The sequence below is a fragment of the Prunus mume genome, linkage group LG1, assembly GCF_029339155.1.
Source record: "Prunus mume cultivar Tortuosa linkage group LG1, ASM2933915v1, whole genome shotgun sequence".
Classification (NCBI taxonomy): Eukaryota; Viridiplantae; Streptophyta; class Magnoliopsida; order Rosales; family Rosaceae; genus Prunus; species Prunus mume.
The window spans coordinates 21,555,764-21,577,749 of record NC_142698.1 but is presented as its reverse complement, the minus strand read 5'-3'; the positions used below and the strand labels follow the sequence as shown (position 1 = coordinate 21,577,749).

At 37.1% G+C, this 21,986-nt stretch overlaps 2 protein-coding genes across 3 annotated transcripts; both read left to right on the top strand.

Annotated features, from left to right (window-relative positions):
* Positions 1 to 2,018: 2,018 nt before the first annotated feature.
* LOC103341818 (Calcium-dependent lipid-binding (CaLB domain) plant phosphoribosyltransferase family protein) lies at positions 2,019 to 5,756 on the top strand. Of its 2 annotated transcripts, XM_008245374.2 has the most exons (3): positions 2,019 to 2,079; positions 2,232 to 2,282; positions 2,907 to 5,756. In XM_008245374.2, exon 3 carries the CDS (start codon positions 3,222 to 3,224, stop codon positions 5,538 to 5,540), a length of 2,319 nt encoding a protein of 772 aa, XP_008243596.2. In that variant the 5' UTR covers positions 2,019 to 2,079; positions 2,232 to 2,282; positions 2,907 to 3,221; the 3' UTR covers positions 5,541 to 5,756. The 2 variants fall into 2 exon arrangements, with proteins under 2 accessions (XP_008243596.2, XP_088909787.1); XM_089053661.1 differs by lacking the exons at positions 2,019 to 2,079; positions 2,232 to 2,282 and adding an exon at positions 2,397 to 2,600.
* A 4,945-nt stretch (positions 5,757 to 10,701) lies between these two features.
* Positions 10,702 to 20,377, top strand: LOC103341819 (uncharacterized). The gene is given in 11 exon segments (XM_089050206.1): positions 10,702 to 11,179; positions 11,499 to 11,589; positions 12,201 to 12,433; positions 12,510 to 12,712; positions 12,796 to 13,240; positions 13,341 to 13,700; positions 13,775 to 13,953; positions 14,066 to 17,029; positions 17,668 to 17,893; positions 17,896 to 20,199; positions 20,202 to 20,377. Coding segments are annotated over 9 exon segments (6,936 nt in total). The 5' UTR covers positions 10,702 to 11,179; positions 11,499 to 11,589; positions 12,201 to 12,231; the 3' UTR covers positions 20,255 to 20,377.
* The last annotated feature ends 1,609 nt before the right edge of the window (positions 20,378 to 21,986 follow it).

Below are 21,986 nucleotides of genomic sequence, written 5' to 3'. Positions count from 1 at the left end.
AAACCGTTGTCCTGCCACTGCCAGGCTGCTCAACAAGACTTGTTTCTTGAAAGCAGAAATCTTTCTTCTGCCTTATGCTACAAAATTGTTAAATAATGGCAATGCTTTCAGTTCAAGTAAAATACATTCTTGCCCCATTGGCTAAGAGGCTTAATAAGGCTTGTTTAGCTTTTGCATAACCTAAAGTGCATGATGTTGGCCATACTCTCCTCCCGTCGAGGTTTTGGGAGTCTGGCTTGCCTTTTATGTAAACACAAACACCTTTCTACTTTGACCTCTTCGAGCCTCCTTGTCCGACTGGGTCTTCGCCATGTTACCTATCGTATTAAAAGAAAAAAATTAAATTTTAAAAAAGGAAAAATGAAAAACATAAAGTGATTGATGTCCTGCATGGGTCATGATGAGTCATGACAACTGTTCGTGTCACATCAATTTTTGAATCATCTGTTACGATTTTGGTAAATTGATGGTTCTACCTAACACACCTATAAAAGATAAGACTCAAACTTCAATTTCAAAGAAAAAATTTCTTCTTCCTTTTCTTCCCAAAACCATTTTTATATATAATAATTCATCAATTATGAACTCAAATATCTTCATGCTCACATTTTCCCGTCCTCTTTACGCATTCCAGATTATAGTCATTTCTCATTATTTTCTGAACTGCTACAGCATGCAGTGTGGGCCTAAGTTTTGCAACTTTTTCTCTCAAACCATGAATACCATTGATGATATATGAATGTAGGAGGTTGTCTTTTGCTTTCCAAATTGGCCCCATGAAACACACCCCTATCATAAGAATTGAAATTTCGGGGTATGAGCATGGCCAAATAAAATAGTTTGTAGCTAGTGATGCATATATCATTTAAGAGTTCAAGATTTCAGCGTTTGGAGACCATGCATTTCCATGGTCACCTATATTCATGTAATTATACATACTTTCATCTATTTAATCTATTTTCTCTCCCATTTTTCTACTCTGTAGTTCTGTTTTCTATTAAAAAAGACTATAACGTACTAAATTCACACCTATTACACAAATACTAGAACTCAAAACCACTACAATAGTGAGTCATTTGCCTATAATTCTCTCTTCTAATTGAAAAGGAACGAACTAAAAACAAAAATGCTGTCATATCAACCTTATATTTAGTTTACCCTTTAGTTCAAGTCACCTTCTTCCACCACCATACCAACCTCAGTATAATAGTAGCAATCCAACTCACCTTTAATTTAGGAAAATTAATGCGACCACCTATATATTCATACATTATACAATGGTGATATAGGAAGTATGGATGCAATGATTTTGGAACAACCTCACTCTAATCTAACATGGTTATACCACTATCAACAAAATAAATTTGACTAAATCATACAATACAAGTTTTTATTTATTAATTAATTTATGTTGCCATCTACAGATTCATCTGCCATTATATACGATTTAAATTCAAAGTTATTCCGGGTTAAATGAATTTTAACATATTACTTAACAAGGTATGCATTGAGATTTTTATTTTAAGGTCACATCAACCTTGGAAATAAGCATTAACCTTTTTGTCTTCTGAGAGTATGTACCCACATCAATCAATTCATACAATACATTTCCCTATGAAAGTAATAAAGTTTGCCCCTAAAAAAAAGGAATGACACATTTAATCCCTTCTTAACTATTAACGTGTATAAACTCTCCAATGTATTGACGATGAGATAAATTTACACGTCCATCAAAGAGTACCACAACCTCCAAGTATGTGAAGCAAGCCCAACAATCTTTCTGTCGCAAAGAATTTCGAAACCTACTAAAAAATTAATTTCTTAGTAACCTATTATGATCTTAAGAATTACGGATGTTACGTGCAGTTTCATAAGGGAAAAAAAAAAGGAATTCACCACCACTAAAATGTTCATAACTATACCAAACACATGATGAGGAAACCAAGAGACACTAATCCAAGACCAACAATCCCCGAATGAGCCAAAACCGACCACAATCCTCACACGAGTGCAGCGGGCTCTCGCATAACAAAATAAGAATTAAAAACACATAAAAAAGTGTGAAAAAGTTGGCACTGAGTAGGCTCTCTCTCTCTCTGTATATGCTCTTTATACACAGATTCAGTCTTTCACAGATCTTAACTTAGCCCCACACTACACACTTTAGTTGCCTCTTTATCTTACAAACTGAAACTGGGTTTCTCATTTTTTGTATTTTCCTAAATTTTTAGATTTTCCATGGCAGCTCCCTGAACTTGAAGAAAGCACTGTAGTTACCTGAGGTCAGTGTGAACTCTGTCTCCCATATTCTTTGTCAACTCAAAGGAGTTGGCATTACTTGTAAAGTTTTATTTTTTTATTTTTTCTTTGTCAAAGTTGGCCATTTACTTGTGGAGTTGAACATCGCTCGCTTTTTTAAAGATTTTCTTGAAGTTGGTTTTGAGTAGTTGTTGAAAACCCATGTCTTTCAGTGTGAGTAGTAGTAGTTGAAGTTATAATGCACAAGTTTTCTTGAACTTTGAGCTTACTTCTTGTCTTGGACTTCATGGGTTTTCTGGACTGGATCTGTGAGTTGTGAATATATTGCTCATTTTCGTACGGTAAACTACAACAAATGCATGATTTCTTCCTTTTGTTCTCTCTGATTAGTACTCTGAAGTTAATGTGGTTGGTTGCTCAGAAAATGTGTATGAACCTTAATGTTGGTTATGTGTTGTAAAAGGGAAAAACTTTATATATTTATCTAAGTTGAAATTATTATTTTTCACTTTCTTTGTGATCCCAAAAAAGGAAAGAGAAGTAACATTTGAATTTTTTATCTCTCTCCGTTCTTCTCATAGAAACCAAAAGAGGGTACTTTCCGGAAGAGTAACATATTGATTTTTTGATCTCTTTGAATTCTGCAGGTTGTGAATAAGCTCTTACAGACGCATTTTCCCACTCTGTTATCGTGTATAAGTGTACCATGCTTGATTAGGTTCCTTAATTTGTCCTTTTCTTTTGAAGTTCTTGGTAAAGTTATCTCCTTTCTATCTTTGGGATATAATTTCTCTTCAATCTTCACAAAGAAGGCTTCTGCATCTTTAGGAAGGAATTGAGCCTTGGTTTTGGAATTGTTGAGGTTGCACTTGCAGTGATAACAGCTCTCTAGAACCATATCTTGTTTCAAAGCTTCTGCTTTTCATATCCTAGCTTCGATTGCCATTCCATAAACTAGAAAAATGCAGAAGCCTCCTCAGCCTCAAGATTTTGCTTTGAAAGAGACCTCACCAAACATTGGCGCGGGCTCCGTCACCGGTGACAAGCTCTCATGCACCTATGACCTTGTTGAACAGATGCAATACCTTTATGTTCGTGTGGTCAAAGCAAAGGATTTACCTGCAAAAGATGTTACTGGTAGCTGTGATCCCTATGTTGAAGTGAAACTTGGAAACTATAAGGGAGTTACTAGGCATTTTGAGAAGAAGTCCAACCCTGAGTGGAATCAGGTGTTTGCTTTCTCCAAAGATCGACTTCAAGCTTCGTTTTTGGAAGCTGTGGTGAAAGATAAGGATGTTGTGCTAGATGATTTCATGGGCAGGGTTATATTTGATCTCATTGACATCCCAAAACGCATTCCACCAGATAGCCCATTGGCACCACAATGGTATAGGCTGGAGGATAGGAAGGGGGTTAAGGTCAAGGGAGAGCTGATGTTGGCTGTTTGGATGGGAACTCAAGCAGATGAGGCATTTCCAGATGCGTGGCATTCAGATGCTGCAACAGTTGGGCCGGAGGGTGTCAATAACATTCGATCAAAGGTATACCTCTCCCCCAAGCTTTGGTATGTGAGGGTCAATGTTATTGAAGCTCAGGACTTGCTACCTAATGACAAGAGTAGGTACCCGGAAGTTTTTGTGAAGGTTATGCATGGAAATCAGGTATTGAGGACTAGAATATCACAGAGTAAAACTATTAATCCAATGTGGAATGAAGATTTGATGTTTGTTGCTGCTGAACCGTTTGAGGAACCTTTGTTTCTGACTGTGGAAGATAGAGTGGGATCAGGCAAAGATGAAATATTGGGGAAGTGTGTGATTGCTTTACAGAATGTGCAGAGGAGGTTAGACCATAAGCCTGTGAACACTAGGTGGTTTAATCTTGAGAAGCATATGATCATAGATGGGGAACAGAAGAAGGATATCAAATTTGCCAGCAGGATTCATTTAAGGATTTGTTTGGACGGTGGATATCATGTTTTGGATGAATCAACACACTACAGTAGTGATCTTAGGCCAACAGCAAAGCAGTTGTGGAAGTCAAGCATTGGGATTTTGGAGGTAGGCGTTTTAAGTGCCGTGGGACTGATGCCAATGAAAACAAAAGATGGCCGAGGAACCACAGATGCTTATTGTGTAGCTAAATATGGGCAGAAATGGGTTCGAACGAGGACGATTGTGGACAGCTTTAATCCTAAGTGGAATGAGCAGTACATCTGGGAGGTTTTCGACCCATGTACTGTCATCACAATGGGGGTTTTTGACAATGGTCATATACATGGGGGTGATAAAGGGGGAAAGGATTCAAAAATTGGCAAAGTGAGAATTCGGCTATCTACACTTGAAGCTGACAGGGTTTACACGCATTCCTATCCTCTCCTGGTTCTACATCCATCTGGGGTGAAGAAAACAGGTGAAATTCAGCTGGCAGTGAGGTTTACATGCTTATCTTTGATTAATATGTTGCATATGTATTCACATCCGTTGTTGCCAAAAATGCACTACATTCATCCATTGTCTGTAATTCAGCTTGATAGCTTGAGGCACCAGGCTATGCAGATTGTCTCAATGAGGCTGAGCCGGGCTGAGCCACCCCTGAGGAAAGAGGTTGTAGAGTATATGCTGGATGTTGATTCACATATGTGGAGCATGAGAAGAAGCAAGGCCAATTTTTTCAGAATAATGGGAGTTTTAAGTGGGTTGATTGCAGTAGGAAAATGGTTTGATCAGATCTGCAATTGGAAGAATCCTCTTACAACCATTTTGATTCATGTCCTTTATATTATCTTGGTTCTTTACCCAGAACTAATTCTTCCCACTATTTTTCTCTACCTATTCTTGATTGGAATTTGGAACTTCCGGTGGAGGCCAAGACATCCGCCTCACATGGACACCCGGCTATCTCATGCTGATGCTGCTCATCCTGATGAACGAGACGAAGAGTTTGACACATTCCCAACTTCCCGGCCATCAGATATTGTTAGGATGAGATATGATCGACTAAGAAGTATAGCAGGGAGGGTTCAGACTGTTGTTGGTGATCTGGCAACTCAAGGCGAAAGGTTTCAGTCACTTCTGAGTTGGAGAGACCCAAGAGCAACCACTCTGTTTGTAACTTTCTGTTTGATTGTTGCCATAGTTCTCTATGTAACCCCATTCCAAGTTGTGGCCCTTCTAGCAGGCATATATGTGTTACGGCATCCCAGGTTCCGCCACAAACTTCCTTCAGCTCCACTCAACTTCTTTAGGAGGTTGCCTGCAAGATCAGACAGCATGATTTGAGCACAACTGGCCTTCACTTGTCTCCTTTCCATCATTGTATCTGTGTTTCAAAGTCGTGCAGATGCTGAAGCAGGTTGAAATAGTAACCAATCGGCAAATTTCATTTTATGAACTTGTTTATGTTTTCATATTTAAATTCTGTTTATTGTAATCAATGCATGTCAATTTGTAGGATCCAATTTGAACAAAGCCAGTGCAGAACCAGAATTTGATCTAACTTTGCAACTCCATATACAAAATTTGGACTTGGTGCTCTTGAAACTATATAAGAATGAGACATCCAGTATCTGCTTTCAAGGGCATCTCAAACACGCTAGTTAAAATACACTCAGAAACTGTGGACATAGTAGGCTGGAATTTTGAGTAGCTCAGATTCTGAATGTTGAGCAAATCTTTTAAATTACTTCTCAAATGAGCATGAAGAGGTGCATATTTATGGCCCTTACAAGTTATAATTGAACCATTTGGGAAGTCCATAGGGGAAAAAACAAACTTCCCTAGTTTTCTTTCTGTGTTTCTCCAAATCATTGATTAATTGTGTATGACCAACCATCTAATGACATTACATTTCCAGCTCAAATTCTGAAGCCATCCCTTAGACATGATGCAAAATTAATTCATATACCATGCTAACAACAACAACAATATACAATTGAAGCCTTTGAAGGAGCTAGAAGTATCTCTCAAGAAGCAACCCAATTGCATTGCTCTCTGAGGATTAAAAATGACCTTCATATGGGTTTAGAATGTTTGGCCCACTTAATTCTTCTCTCCCTATCTACAAATCAGACCAACAAGTAAGAAAAATAATTTATTTTTTTGTTAGAATAAATGAATCAATTTAGATAAAACTGTGTTAATTATTAGTTAATTTTTTTTTAAAATTATTATATACATTTTAAAAAAAAACTTAAAGCAAATACAAATCTTCACTCTGAATAAATAAGGCATATCCGAGTGATGTGCAACATTATTTCATTGCACACAATTCATCTGCATTTTCTTGAAGCGTTCTTTGTGATTGTGACAGTCTAACCTTGGAAAAAAAAAAAAGATATCAAAAGTTATAGTAGCATAGTGGCATCCCCAAATTCGAACTCTTTCAATATATATATTTGTCAGCATTGCATCACCTCGTCTATAAAAGCTGCTGTTAGCCTGTTACAAGCAAAAGATCAACGATTATGAGAGCTCTCATGCCCCTTGGAAGTGATGAATGTGATGTATTTTATAAAATTTAAACAACTATTTATTTAATTGCGTGATATAATTTAGTGAAAAAGAATCTTGACTTGCAGATTTCTGGTCTCAAGTTCAAAACCCCATACCGAACAACCCCCCTCTCTTTCTTCCTCTAGTTTAAACTCTCTCTTGTATTGATATATATATATATATATATATATATAACATAATCTAATAATGTGATTTGGGTTCATTACCATTAGGGCAAGTCCTATAAATATTAGAGAATGATGAGAAATATAGAACAAGACAACCAATCGGACACAAAGAATTGCATGTGATTAGTCTCTTGGCCTATGTCCACCATCAAGGACAATGAGGTTCACCAGAGAATTACAAAAGCTTAAATTACTCCAAAGCACTCTGTAATTTTAGATTCCCAAACTCGCTTTATGTTTCCCCACACAAAGTCAACTCTATTCTAAATATGAAGCATGGAATTTGAAACATATTTCTTCTTTTAGTGTATATATATGGTAGCCACAATTTAATTACTGTACTGTACAAACCGTACATGTAGCTGTGTATTTAGTACGTATATACGGTAATACCTGTGCTTCACAAATCTACTATACAAATGAACACCAGCAAGTATGTAATCTTAGCAAATAAACAACAACAGTACGTAAGTAAATACCTGTGCTATATTAGGGGTCTAAGTTATAATGTTCATAACAATGACATAAGCCAAAATATCATTCATTGAATTTAGAAAAGATGGACTCTAAGATATAAAAGTAAGTTCAAGTTATGGTACATCATGTATATTTTGTATATTTGTAATATAAAAATGCTGATGCATGTGCGTGGTAACTGGTACATGTGGTGGAGTATCGATGCATTGTCACATGACTAATTCACATGTTATAATATAAATGGACAAAAGGATTTATATGACATGGATCTACAATATAGTACTAATTAATAATCCTACGTATCATAATATGAGTAAATTGATAATACTGCGTAACGGTCGGACTCTCACGATAACAAAACTACTCATGGACATGGTGGTGCCTGAAATGAAATAACACGCTGCATTGAGATCCTTCATTGAGCAAATTTTTGTGTCAATAATGTAATTGGCGATAAAGACATGGGATGATGCCATCATATCATGCAAATTAATTTTATTTCTTTTTTATCACTCTGCCGTCCTAGCTATTAGAAAATGATTTCACCACTTTCATAATTAGAAAGCAACATTTTTTTTTTCTTAATATAAAAAAAAACACTTTTGGATAACCAAAATCACTTATAATAGTATTTGGCTGAAAGTTTAGAAGTACTTATAGGTTATAGAAACTCTTTCTGGAGAAGCACCTGTGCTTCTTCATATGCTTCTCCAGGAAGTACTCCCAAGTGCTTTTCTAGAAGCTCTTTGATTTCTTAAGAAAATTTCAATATCTTTATAACAAAAGTGTTTTTACTATAAGAGCGCTTATAAACAAAAGTGCTTATTAGAGAAATAATCACAAATGAAGAAATAGACCAGAATCATATCAATTCTAATTTTCTTTTGACATAATACATCAGCAAGTACAAAATTGGCGGATCCAATAATTCGGTGTGACATAATACTTGTTTTTTCATTTCCAAGATTTGATTATTACATTGTTCCTCAAAAAAAGATTTGATGATTACATTTTGACCAAAAAAAAAAAAGATTTGATTATTACAAATTTTCATATATATTATTTTAGGATGTCATTTTCATAAAAAGGTTTCTTTCGTTTTAGTTTCTTGGACATTGACCTTGCAGAATTAGACAACTACGCACTCAAACTTTTAATAACTTACTGAATTTATGATGACAAAATCACAAAGCTCACCCAAAATAACATGCTTTGATTACTAGTGATTAAATAAAGTGCATGATCGGCGGACCCAATTACCAGAAATAACTTCCTCTCTATTATATATGTACTTTTTAATTATATGAGACCTGTTAAATGGCTTTCATCATAACTTTTAAAAGTCAAATCTTCTTTTGGCCGGACTTTTTAAGGTCAATAATTTAATCAACCAAAATGTGTGATTTATAAAATATTTTGTCCAGAGAGAGAGAGAAATCCATGACAATTACAAGCACACAAAAAGGGTCTCAAGTTCGAATATTCATGACATATTGGTAGTGTGTGTGTGAGAGAAATTCCCTCATCCTTTTAGTTTAGACTATCACTTGTATCCTTATGCCATGAAACGATGTCGTTGTTATGATATAATTGCTGTATTTTAGTCTAAGTATACGAGGAGTTGGCTCCCTTCGACATAGTTCGGAGCTCTAAAGAGGGGAAGATGTCTGATTGCATTGAGTTTGGGTTTAGCCAGTACGGCACTATGGGTTTTGCCGGTATGGCACTATGATTTTCTTCTAATTGCCCAAAAAATGTGGAACAATGGTCATGTTTTTCTTAGTTTGTTTTAATCTAATTTTCAGAAACTCCTTTGGAGTTTGCTGTGATTTGTTTTCTATTTAATATTTTTATTTCTTTTTAGCTTATGGCTTTCAATACAGATTTATCGTTGCACGACGGTTCTGTATTTTAGGTCTAAGTACATTAGCTTCTAGTTGCTGAATTGGGATTTAGTCATTGTTTGGGTTGTGCATGATTCTTTATAGATCAATTCAATATGTTGTTGTATTTGGTCATTAGAGAAGATTTATCCATATTCAGCATATAGTTGTTTTGTACTTTTGTTTATTCATAAATAATATACTATTGTTTTTTTTCCAAAAATAAAAATAAAAATCTTCTATCCCCTTGTTCAATACATATTGACAAGAACCATACCTTTGGAAATATCATCATTGCACTTGCGTTACGTTTTAACTTGTTCATATGGTTAATTCATTTATTTATAAGAAAAATTAGGTATTAGACATAACAATCCTTATTTTTTTTAATTTTATTATTATTATTATTATTATTATTATTATTATTATTATTATTACAATCCTTATTAATTAGAATTTGAGACACAGAGTATTTCTACTGGGGTTTTAATAAAATGAAAGCTCCTTTATTTATATCATTTTATATCACTAAGAAGCTCATGTTTACTTTAAAAATAAGATATCCATTTTTTTCCTTTGGCAGCATGCACTATTTGTAAAATGCTATTGTTCCATTGGAGTGAAGAGTGTCGCCCTTTCCTTTAGGCCAGTATCTGACTACAAGTTACAACTACTCCATTAAAATAGTTGTGTGCAAAATGATAATTAAAACCAAATATAAAATATGTGAATTTAAATTAACCACCTAAATTACAGAAATAAATAATACCATAAGAAATTATATATGTTGATATCATCTCCTCTTCTTAAAAGAAAATACCATCATCTTATTTGAAAAGAAAAAAATATTGACATCATGTTATATTTGACTATGTAATATTCCAACATTATATGTTGTAAAGTCACTTTCATTAAAAAGGTCTTATATTTTTTAATAAATCCATGTCAAATTAGATATACACATATATATATTTATCTATTCCCCTAAAAAGAAAAGGAAAAGACTAATTAATTCATTAAAAATATGTGAGGAATTTGTAGCTCAACGTCACTAAGAGCAGTTACTAATACTATGCCTTGTATTAGAAAAAAAAAATCATTAAAAATATAAATATAAAAGGCTTAATTCATAGCCATTGTAATGAGAGACTCTCATGAAACAGGAAGAACAAAAGTGTTATTTCCGAATAATAACGTAATGACACATATAATAAATTTTCCGACGTTGTGTTATTGATAGGGGAAAACAAAATAATGTTACCCCCTTAAGTTTCTTTGCACTGGAACGTATCCAACTGTCAGAATCCTAACCCTCCCGCGCAACTTAGAAAACAGGATAAAGAAAGCCATATAAACACAAGGAAACGAAAAACAAAAAAATGGGTTTGCATTATCCGCCATCATTCATTCGACAGATTGCTTCTCCAAATTCCAAGTTCCATTTTTAACGTAGTCACAGTAGATCCCTGTATTCTATGGGCATATCCGCTGTTATTTCTTTTTCTTTTTTTAATTTTTAATCAATATCTCCTTCACTCTGAGAATATTGTTGTGTATGCACTGTTTATTGGACACATGGACGATGTTTTCAATATGAAGTGAGAAAGGTAGGAATATCTGAATATTTGGATTGAAGATTCTCGGAGTGACCAAGGGAGTTGGTGTTTTGGGAAGCAAAGAAACAGTTGGGATTTTTGTCTGCTTGTTGTTGGAGGGAAGAGGCATCTGGGTTGTTTTAAATATCAGAGAAATTGTGAGAAATGAGATCAGCAACTTTTTTTGTGTGTGGAAGAACGGCTCATTTGACCCACAGTTACCATTGTTATATGCCATTTGGCATTCAATTGGAGCAAACCCTCTTGCCCATTTCAGCTCTAAGGTAAGTCATTTTCATGGTGAGAAGTAACTAGCTCTGTTTTACACGTCTGGTGGTTTAGGAAGAGAGGTTTCATGGTATATATAAAAGTGTAGTGGGTGGAGGAGCAGAGGAAATTTATGGCCATCAAATATTTGATCTTTGGTCTAAGAGAGAGTAACCCAGATAAAAGAAGTAGAATGTAAAACATGTGGTGGCTATATATTCTGAATGAGAGTGTACAACAAGTTTATGATGTTAAATGGGTGGGTAAAAATCTCGGCTTTCTTTCAATTTCATTCCATGATTGTTTTCTGAGCTTAAGGTGATAATGGCATTGCAGGGACTATTTTATAGAGCGCACTGAGTTGATCAAGCTGCTGCCTTTGGAAGGCGTAGAATATATATTCTACAATCTTTGCATTTCCACCAAGGTATATTCATGTTCATCTGTCTAGTATTTTTTCAACATAGTTGGATCCTGAGGACCTTCTTGAGTATATGGAGGCCTTTATTCCTACATTGTTGCTATATGCAGAAGAGAAGTAAATCAGTCTTATGAGATGTAATAGTACTTACGCTCTCTTTTGGACTTTCAATTGTCTGCACATGAAACCTTTTATGAATTATAGAAAGTAAGAATATCTACCTGGCTCCAATGCAGCCTTCAAAGGTTTGGAACTTCATTTGAAATGTCAAGGTTTTTCCAAAATTGATTACTGACCTTTGTTCTTCTCATTGTCCTCACTGGATATTTGTGTAAGTGTCCTTGTTTCTTGTAATAACAGACAAGAAGACACATAAGATTTTGGTTTTATCACCAACTGATTACTGATCTTTGTCTTCTTATTGTCCTCACTGGATATTTGTGTAAATATCCTTTTTCTTGTAATAACAGACAAGAAGACACATAAGATTTTGGTTTTATCACCGACTGTGGTTATAAAACTCGTACTATTTATGGATACCCTTGTGTAGGGTTTCTCATAACCAGGAGTTAGAACTGGAACGAAGTTGAACTCCGTCTGTTATTTGATGTCAATAGGCACTGCCGGAAGGCCTGAACGGCGAGGGAGATGGACCCTGGAAAGTCAATAGAGGACCAGTTCTCCAGGCTGCATCCATGCCTGCCTATGAACACAAGAATTGGGATAGTAGGCGCTGGTCCAAGTGGTTTATCAGCTGCTTATGCACTGGTGAAGCTTGGTTACAGCAATGTGACTGTGTTAGAGAAGTACCATACCGTTGGTGGCATGTGTGAATCAGTCGAGATTGAAGGTAAGAAATATAAGATGTATTTTATGCCTAATTTGTTATGTAATTGATTTTGACTACATATATACTACATTTACAGGAAATATTTATGATCTGGGTGGTCAAGTTCTTGCTGCAAACAGTGCCCCTGTCATCTTTCACTTGGCAAAGGAGACTGGGTCTGAACTAGAAGAAATGGACTCCCACAAGCTTGCACTTATTGACAATACTACAGGGGAGTATCAAGATATTAAAGTTGCAGATGATTATGTATCTGTGATCTCACTTACCTTAGAACTCCAGGTTAGTTCCTACTCTTATACACTCTTTTTCTATTTTTTTCCTCAGCTTTGGTAATACTGATATCTCCACTTTACGTTTGATAGGATAAGGCAGCAAGTTCAGGTCGAATTGGAGTCCATGCTGTGAGTGAATATGCTTCAGACTTAACACCAGTATATCTTGAACGTCATGGATTTAAGTCTGTTCCCAAATCCGTGGCTTATGGATACACTGCTTCTGGTTATGGGTATATTCAAGACATGCCTTATGCCTACATTCATGAGTTCACACGAACTTCCATGGCTGGGAAAATTCGCCGTTTCAAAGGTGGATATACAAGTCTTTGGAAGAAGATCAGTGAATCACTCCCAACAGTTCACTGCAACACTGAAGTGTTAGAGATCAGACGCCATTCTGATTGTGTCAGTGTTGATGTAAAAAGTTGTAATGGAGAAGTTAAAGTTATGGAGTTTGATAAAATCATCATTTCTGGTTCCTTTCCTTTAAAAAATGGAAGAACTTACAGATCACTACCTTCACATCCTGCAGGTTTGTTCATTTCTCCACCTCCCTGTTTGTTTGTTTCTTTATTATCATTATTTTTCCTTTTTGTCTTGTTGAGATGCCTAACAAGGATTTGTCGTTGCAGAACATGAAAGTGAAGTAATGGAGATGGGTGATGTTGAGAAGGAGTTGTTCAGTAAAGTACAGACAATTGACTACTACACTACTGTTCTTAAGATTAAAGGGATAGAACACATGCCGATGGGTTTCTACTACTTTGATGAATATATAAGCAATCCTGCAACAATTGGACATCCAGTTGCCATGCAGAGATTCTTTGCTGACACTGATATTTTCTTATTCTGGTCTTATGGAAATTCTGTCAATATTACGGGACCAACTGTGACAAAGCTTGCAATTGATGCTGCAAAACTTATAGGGGGTGAAGTTAAGGAGGTGGTCCTCCAACGACGATTTAAGTATTTTCCTCACGTTGGCAGCCAAGGTACGCTGATGATTTGCTTTTACATCATTAACCCCTGCCAATTAGGGATGCTAATTTTAAATATTTGAATACAGAGATGATGGATGGTTTCTATGAGAAATTGGAATCTCAACTTCAAAGCTTCAAGAACACTTACTATGTAGGTGGGCTTATGGCTTTTGAATTAACGGAGAGAAATTCATCATATGCTATGGGTTTAGTCTGCAAACACTTTGCAAATGACAATTCCATGCCAAACTTTCCTTATGCTAAGGTAACCCAACATCAAAGTATTGAATTTTATGAATACTCAATTGAAATTGAATGATAGAAAATGCAAAGTTAGTGAAAAGGTCTTTACATAGTATAAACATGTCTCTTTGCAGAGTTTGTTTGCCTTGCAACAACAGTGGGGAGGAAGCCCTAAAAGCATGGCCGAATTACCAGGAGTGGAGTTCCCTAATCTGCCTTCCCTTGATGGCTATCTGAAGCACTGGGGAGCTCACAGAGTCATTCAAAACAAGTTACTTTATACTTGGATTAGTGAAGAAGGGGAAGTGGTGAGCCAGAGAACTTATGCAGAACTTCATGCCAATGCTTCTTCCATTGCCCAAATGCTCTTGACATGCCGGAAACCAGTAATCAAGCCTGGCGACAGGGTTCTCCTGGTCCATGTCCCAGGCCTGGACTTTGTGGATGCCTTCTTTGGATGCTTAAGAGCTAAAGTCTTACCAGTCCCAGTTCTACCTCCAGATCCTTTACAAAGAGGTGGTCAAGCACTTTTGAAGATTGAAAACATTGCTAAATCATGTGGTGCAGTGGCAATTCTTTCTACCATTAGTTATCACTGGGCAGTCCAGGCAGGTTCAGTTAAAAATATGATCTCATTGACTGGTAAAAGTCAGAAATCCAAAGCTCGGTGGCCCAATCTTCCTTGGTTACATACAGATTCTTGGATTAAGAACTCCAAAAACGTGGTTGTGGATGGTATAGCAGATGAATTTGAACCACAGGGAGATGATGTATGTTTTCTGCAATTCACATCAGGTTCGACTGGCGATGCTAAAGGAGTCATGATAACTCACGGTGGGCTCATTCATAATGTTAAGTTAATGCGAAAGAGATACAAGAGCACGTCAAAGACAGTTCTAGTAAGCTGGCTCCCTCAATACCATGACATGGGCCTGATCGGAGGGCTTTTCACAGCTCTTGTTAGTGGTGGAACTGCAATTTTGTTTTCCCCATTGACATTCATCAGGAATCCATTGTTGTGGCTCCAAATCATGAGCAAATATCAGGCCACTCACAGTGCTGGCCCCAATTTTGCCTTCGAGCTAGTAGTTCGAAGGCTGGAGTCTGACAAGAAAAGAAAATTTGACCTTTCTTCCATGACTTTCCTCATGGTTGCTGCTGAACCAGTTAGGCAGAAAACTGTGAAAAGATTTGTCGAGCTCACTCATCCTTTTGGTTTATCTCAAGAGGTGATGGCACCTGGTTATGGATTGGCAGAAAATTGTGTGTTTGTCAGTTGTGCGTATGGTGAAGGGAAGCCTATCATGGTAGATTGGCAAGGAAGAGTTTGTTGTGGGTATGTGAATCCAGATGATGAAGATGTTAACATTAGAATAGTTGATCCAGAGAGTGGTGAGGAGCTCAAAGAAGCAGGAAAGGAAGGAGAAATCTGGATCAGCAGTCCCAGCGCTGGAATTGGTTACTGGGGAAGGGAAGAACTGAGCCAGAAAACTTACAGAAACAAGCTTCCTGACCATCCTGGACGTAACTACACTAGAACTGGGGACTTGGGACGAGTAATTGACAGAAAACTGTTCATCACTGGAAGAATCAAGGATCTTATCATTGTAGCAGGAAGGAACATTTACTCAGCAGATGTAGAGAAGACAGTGGAGAGTGCATCAGAACTTGTACGCCCTGGATGTTGTGCTGTCATTCCTGTTCCGGTGGAAATCCTATCAACAAAAGGTATTACAGTTTCAGACAGCTCTGACCAGGTTGGTTTGGTTGTAATTGCGGAGGTTAGGGACGGTAAACCTGTTGGCAAGGATGTAGTTGAACAAATTCAAGCTCGTGTTGCAGAAGAGCATGGGGTTAGTGTTGCTTCTGTCAAGATTATCAGGCCAAAAACCATTAGTAAAACAACGTCAGGAAAAATCAAAAGATTTGAATGCCTCCAACAGTTTACTGATGGAACATTGAATGTCGTACCAGAACCAATTATAACTCAGAGAAGACTGCTTCGGTCCTTCACTACAGGAACATGCAAGGAAGGAATAACCCCTCGTCCTCAACTTGTGAGAAGTTCTCCTCCACCAAGCCCCAAGTTAAGTAATAAAGAAATTGTAGACTTCTTGAAACGCCTAGTTTCCGAGCAGACCGGTATTTCGATCAACAAGATCTCTAACACTGAAAGTCTAGTATCTTATGGAATTGACTCAATTGGTGTGGTCAGAGCAGCTCAAAAACTTTCTGACTTTCTTGGCGTACCAGTAGGAGCTGTGGATATTTTCACTGCAACCTGCATTGCTGACTTAGCAAGCTTCTCGGAGAATCTGGTAATGAATTCTCAACCTCAACTGTTAACAACACCATCCAATGTTCCACAGCCTGATACTGGGATTGATTCTGCTGAGCTTGTGATGGAAATTCCTGAGACTCATCACTTGGTTATCTTGTTATTCCAACTTCTGGCTCTTATTTATGTTGCTCTTATGCTGTCCATTCCTGCATATTTATCAGTTTCTGCTTTTATGAGTTGTGTCTCAGCTACCCATACGTTGGTAGAAGGAATTCCCTATTTAGATTATTTGACCCTTCTCACTTTTGCTCCCCTTGCTTGGATCTTTTGCATACTTTCTACCTGTGTTTCAATAGCTTTCTTGGGGAATTCTTTCTTAAAGCCAAACTATGCCCTGAACCCTGAAGTTTCCATCTGGTCAATGGATTTTGTTAAGTGGTGGGCTCTTTACAAGGCCCACGAAGTTGCTTCCAAAGTTATGGCGGAGCATCTGCGAGGAACTGTGTTCCTCAAGTATTGGTTTGAGATGCTTGGAGCTAGGATTGGATCCTTAGTTTTGCTTGATACAGTTGACATAACAGACCCATCTCTGGTTTCAATTGGAGATGGAGCTGTGATCGCAGAAGGGGCTTTGATTCAAAGTCATGAAGTGAAGAATGGGGTCTTAAGCTTCCTCCCAATAAGAATTGGACAAAACTCATCAGTTGGCCCCTACTCAGTTGTCCAAAAGGGAACTATTTTGGGAGAAGAGGATGAGGTAATGGCCTTACAAAAATGTGGAAGCAAATCTGCTGTCAAGGCTAAAAATCTTCAGAATGTAAGTGCCATTTCGTTTGCATTTAATCCAACCATAATGAATGCTAAGTTATTTTTTTCTAAAATCATGATTGTTTTGAAATTGCAAAGACTCATGGAACCTTGTCAACAATCTTCAGTTTTAGTTTTAGTTTTTGATACAAGGAGACATCAAACCCAGGTTCTACCCTTTACCCTATCCCAACCATGCAAACTGGGTTAAGGCTCGTGGGCTATTTCCTTCTTTTATTTTACATTTAGCTGCATGTATTATACACTCTAATATCTTCAGAGACTTTTTCTTTCATAATGAGAAACTTCTTCTTTAAATAAATGTCTAAACACGCGATCCACTACTAGGCATTAGCGTTTATATATCCAACATAACATAGGTACTCTTTGAAATTTGAAATGGACCAATAGAAGATTAAATTTTTAAATAATTTCAATTCTAGATAGTTTAGCCTCTTTTTTTTTTTTTTTTTTTTTTTTCTTTTTTTCTGGGTTGACTTGTCACCTATGGAGTTGCTTATGTTGGTATGTACATATTTGACATACAAAAGTTCCGTCCAGTTTATTTTTATCAATTTCCAAATGCGTTTTCATGCAATCAAACTTAGAACTGATATCAACTCAATTGTTTTCTTTACATGATTTCAGGGTAAAATGCTGCCAAATGTTACAATGGAAACTCAAGATGAGGCCATTTACCAGTTCATAGGCATCTACATAGTTGGGTTGCTTGGTACTCTCTCAGCTTCTGTTGTGTACTTAGTCTACATTTGGATGTCTCAAAAGCCTCTTTCCCCTCAAGAATTTGCATTTTCTTGCATATTTGGGGCCTTTCACTGGATGCCTTACACCATCATAGCATATGCCATCATGTTTCTGATGTGCCATCAAACATAATTTACTTATCCATCTCGATAGCGGTTGCTTATTTATCTTATGGCCTAGTACTCAGCTTCCTCACAAGTGCTTTGACCCATTTTATTTCTAGTAAACAAGAGAAAAAGACATCCCATTTCAGAACTTGGCTATGCCACCGAATCACCATTGCCTGCCACCTTAGATTTGCTAAGCTCCTGTCTGGAACAGAAGCCTTCTGCATGTACTTGCGGCTTCTGGGTGCAAAGGTTGGGAAACATTGTTCTATCAGGGCCATCAATCCAATTTCAGACCCAAAATTGATTTCACTCGGTTCTGGTGTCCATCTTGGTGATTTCAGTCGGATTATTGCTGGTTTTTATTCCTTTAATGGGTTTATTAGTGGGAAAATTGAGGTGCAGGATAATTCAGTAGTTGGGAGTGAAAGCGTAGTCCTTCCTGGTTCAGTTATTCAGCAAAATGTTATTCTTGGTGCACTTTCAGTTGCACCAGTGAATTCAGTGCTCCAAGCAGGTGGTGTTTACATTGGATCTCAAACTCCAATCATGATCAAGAACACCATGCATTCGTTGGATGACAGAATAGAAGAGATGGACATAAAATATAAGAAAATAGTTGGTAATCTTGCGGCAAATTTGGCTGCCACAACTCTGAAGGTTAAGTCAAGATATTTCCATCGAATTGGTGTTAGTGGGAAGGGATACTTGAAGATTTATGACAACATCAAAGGCTTGCCAGACCACAAGATCTTCTGCCCTGGAAAGAGCTACCCTGTCATAATCCGGCACAGCAATAGCTTGAGCGCTGATGATGATGCAAGGATTGATGCACGTGGTGCAGCTATACGAATACTTTCAGACGAAACTAATAACTCTGCACTGTTTGACCTGACACTGAAGACAGGAAAGGCATTCTATGCCCGCACAATTGCAGATTTTGCAACATGGCTAGTCTGTGGGCTTGCTGCAAGGGAGGAGTATGTTAAGCGAGCCCCACATGTGCGTGATGCAGTATGGACATCCCTGCGCCATGCAAACTCATATGCTGAGCTGCATTACTACTCAAATATATGCAGGCTGTTCCGGTTCACAGATGGACAAGAAATGTATGTAAAATTCAAGTTGAGGCCTTCTGATGAGAATATTAGTGAGGAAGCTGGTAAGGTAGAGTCCATTGGGATTCTTCCACCTGATACAGGTGCAATTCCGAGGGATGATAAGGATACTCGCCCGCTACTTTTCCTTGCAAAAGATTTCAAAAGCCGCGTAAATGACCAAGGTGGTGTTCGTTATGTTTTCCAGTTACAAGTCCGGCCAGTTCCACATGATGAAAGTGCCCGTGACATTGCACTTGACTGCACAAAACCATGGAATGATGCTGAGTTCCCATATATTGATGTTGGAGAGATTAACATCAACCAGATGCTATCTGCAGAAGAATCAGAACAGCTGGACTTTAATCCTTTTCTTCAATGCCATGAAGTGGGTGTCATCCGGGCTTCGTCATGCTCCCAGAGTGCTTCAATTGATCATGGACGTTCATTGATCTATGAGATATGCCAGCACCTGAGGAATGGTGAACCCCTTCCGGAGGCTTGGAAGATCTTCCTACAGCAGTCTGATGTTAAAGTAGACCTTTCTGGTTGTCCAATGGCAGCAGCATTGAAGATAAACGACACACATAAAGTGACCCTGGAAAGAGCATTGTTTCAGACTCTGTGGGCCACTTTTGCTCAACCTTTACTGCAGACCGTGCTACCTCATTTCCTGCTGGGGCTAGTAATCTATGCTCCTCTGAACTGGACTCTTTACTTGAAGGATGCTCAAAAACTCCCTCTGCATTTGTTGTTTCCATTGTTTTGGGTTTCTTCAGGTTGTTTGGCTGTTTTAGCTTGTGTGGTGGCTAAATGGTTATTGGTAGGAAAGAAGAAAGAAGGTGAAGCTGTGCACATTTGGAGCATAGGGGTGTTTTTGGACACTACATGGCAGGCCTTCAGAACTCTAGTTGGAAGCTACTTCATGGAAATGACAAGTGGGTCCATTTTCTTTGTACTGTGGATGAAGCTAATGGGTTCAGAGATTGAGCTGGACCAAGGAGCTTATGTAGACAGCATGGGAGCACTTTTGAACCCAGAAATGGTGGAGATTGAGAGAGGTGGATGTGTGGGAAGAGATGCTCTTTTGTTTGGGCACATATATGAAGGTGATGAAGGAAAAGTTAAGTTTGGAAAGATAAGTATAGGGGAAGGTGGTTTTGTAGGGAGCAGAGCAATAGCCATGCCAGGGGTGAGAGTGGAGAGTGGGGCTATCTTAGTGCTCTCTCCCTGGCCATGAAAGAAGAAATTGTCAGGTCAGAGTAAAGGGTTGTTGCTTCCATATTTATGTTTTTATGTACTGATAAATAAAAAGCTGTAATGCTTTGCTGCCTACATATGATGCAAAGCTGGCTGGAAATTTTGATTTAAGTTACATATTTATCTCTATATATGTTGGGCAAAAACAGATTAATTGATGAGTTTGATCACGAATAATTATGAATCTAATCACAAATCAACCATGCCAATATAAAAGCCTCGTCATTAGTGTTTATATACCAATTGATTGGGTTTAGAGTTTACCATTTAAATGTGTTACAGCGTACATGTGTCCCATCTAGCAAATTCGATGTCTAAAAGCAATTCTTGAATCAAATTCCTATTAGAATATCTCATATGAACTGATAACATACCTATTTACAAGAATCGAATCAACTCATCAAGTGCATTCCTACTCCACAAATGCATGAAACAAATTATCATAAATAGAAAATTAAAAACAAGAAAAACCTACTGCGTTAGCTTTGTCAATTTTTCGTCCAAATTTGTACAGTACGAACAACGAACCTGCATTGTCAAATATTCCTTAGTCCCTTCCTACTGCCACTTCCATCCAATAAACTTTACTAAAGTTATATAATATTCTTTTATATATAAAAATAGAATAATGTACATGATATGTTGTTTTCAGCATATCTATCGAGAAGCTAATATGGTAGCAAATTCCTTGATTAGGAAGGGACATTCTACTGATAATAATTCTATTTGGTTTTATCATCTTCCTGTGGATATTAGCTATAGAATTAACTTTGATTTGTATGGTCATATCTGCTCTAGTGCGGATCTTCTTTGTAAAACTTTTTCCTTTCAAATATTAATTATAGAATTAATTTTGATTTGTACGGTCATCAGATCTGCTGGGTATTTTCTTTGTAAAACTTTTTTCTTTTAAAAAAACCATGATATTGTTGTTATGTATCTCTAATCTCACCTCTCTATATCTTTAGCTAACTAACACTTCTACTTCCTTTTCCAAATAACCAATTACTTATAGTGTGCTTTATGTTTAAACGATGTCATTTTGGGATTACAAGTGTTTTGAATTAAGGATTTAGTATTTAGAGGTTTTGTTTTTTTAGACATAAGGACCAAAAAGTAGATGGATCTAATTTCAATTTCTTATTTATAGATTTATTAGACGAGATAATAGCTAGAGGTTTTAATATAGTTTGAATAATTTAAAATTTAGTATGTATGTTTGTGTATGTTTCATGATGTTATTCACAATGCCTTCTTAAATGATGTTTGTGTCGACATACACGAGTTAGGCTAGTTGGCCAAAATATTATGCTCCCCCTAATTACACCTGAATTTGATCGCCCTTCACATACATTACAGTAATTTAGAATATCGTTACCCCCTCCTCTCTTTTTTATTTTTCTTACTTGCAATCACATAATGGACAAGGTCCAGTTGCTGAAATTATCAGCCATTGATAAATTAGAGCACCTTGGCGGCTTTTCTTGGTGAAGAAGGGATGCATGGCAATTATCCAATAGGATGCTCTTTACTTTTTTTGAACAACTCATCATATATTTTGGTCTGCCTATACAAGCTTAGGAAAATGCGAACTATTAGATTTTACACGTCACATAGTGTAGCATCTTATCTGGCCATAATCATGCTTGGAATCCATTGTCATTTTATTATTTTTATTCCTCCAATAGTTATGAAAGCAGAATAACAAGAGAGAGACACGTGTGGTTGGTGACGTGTA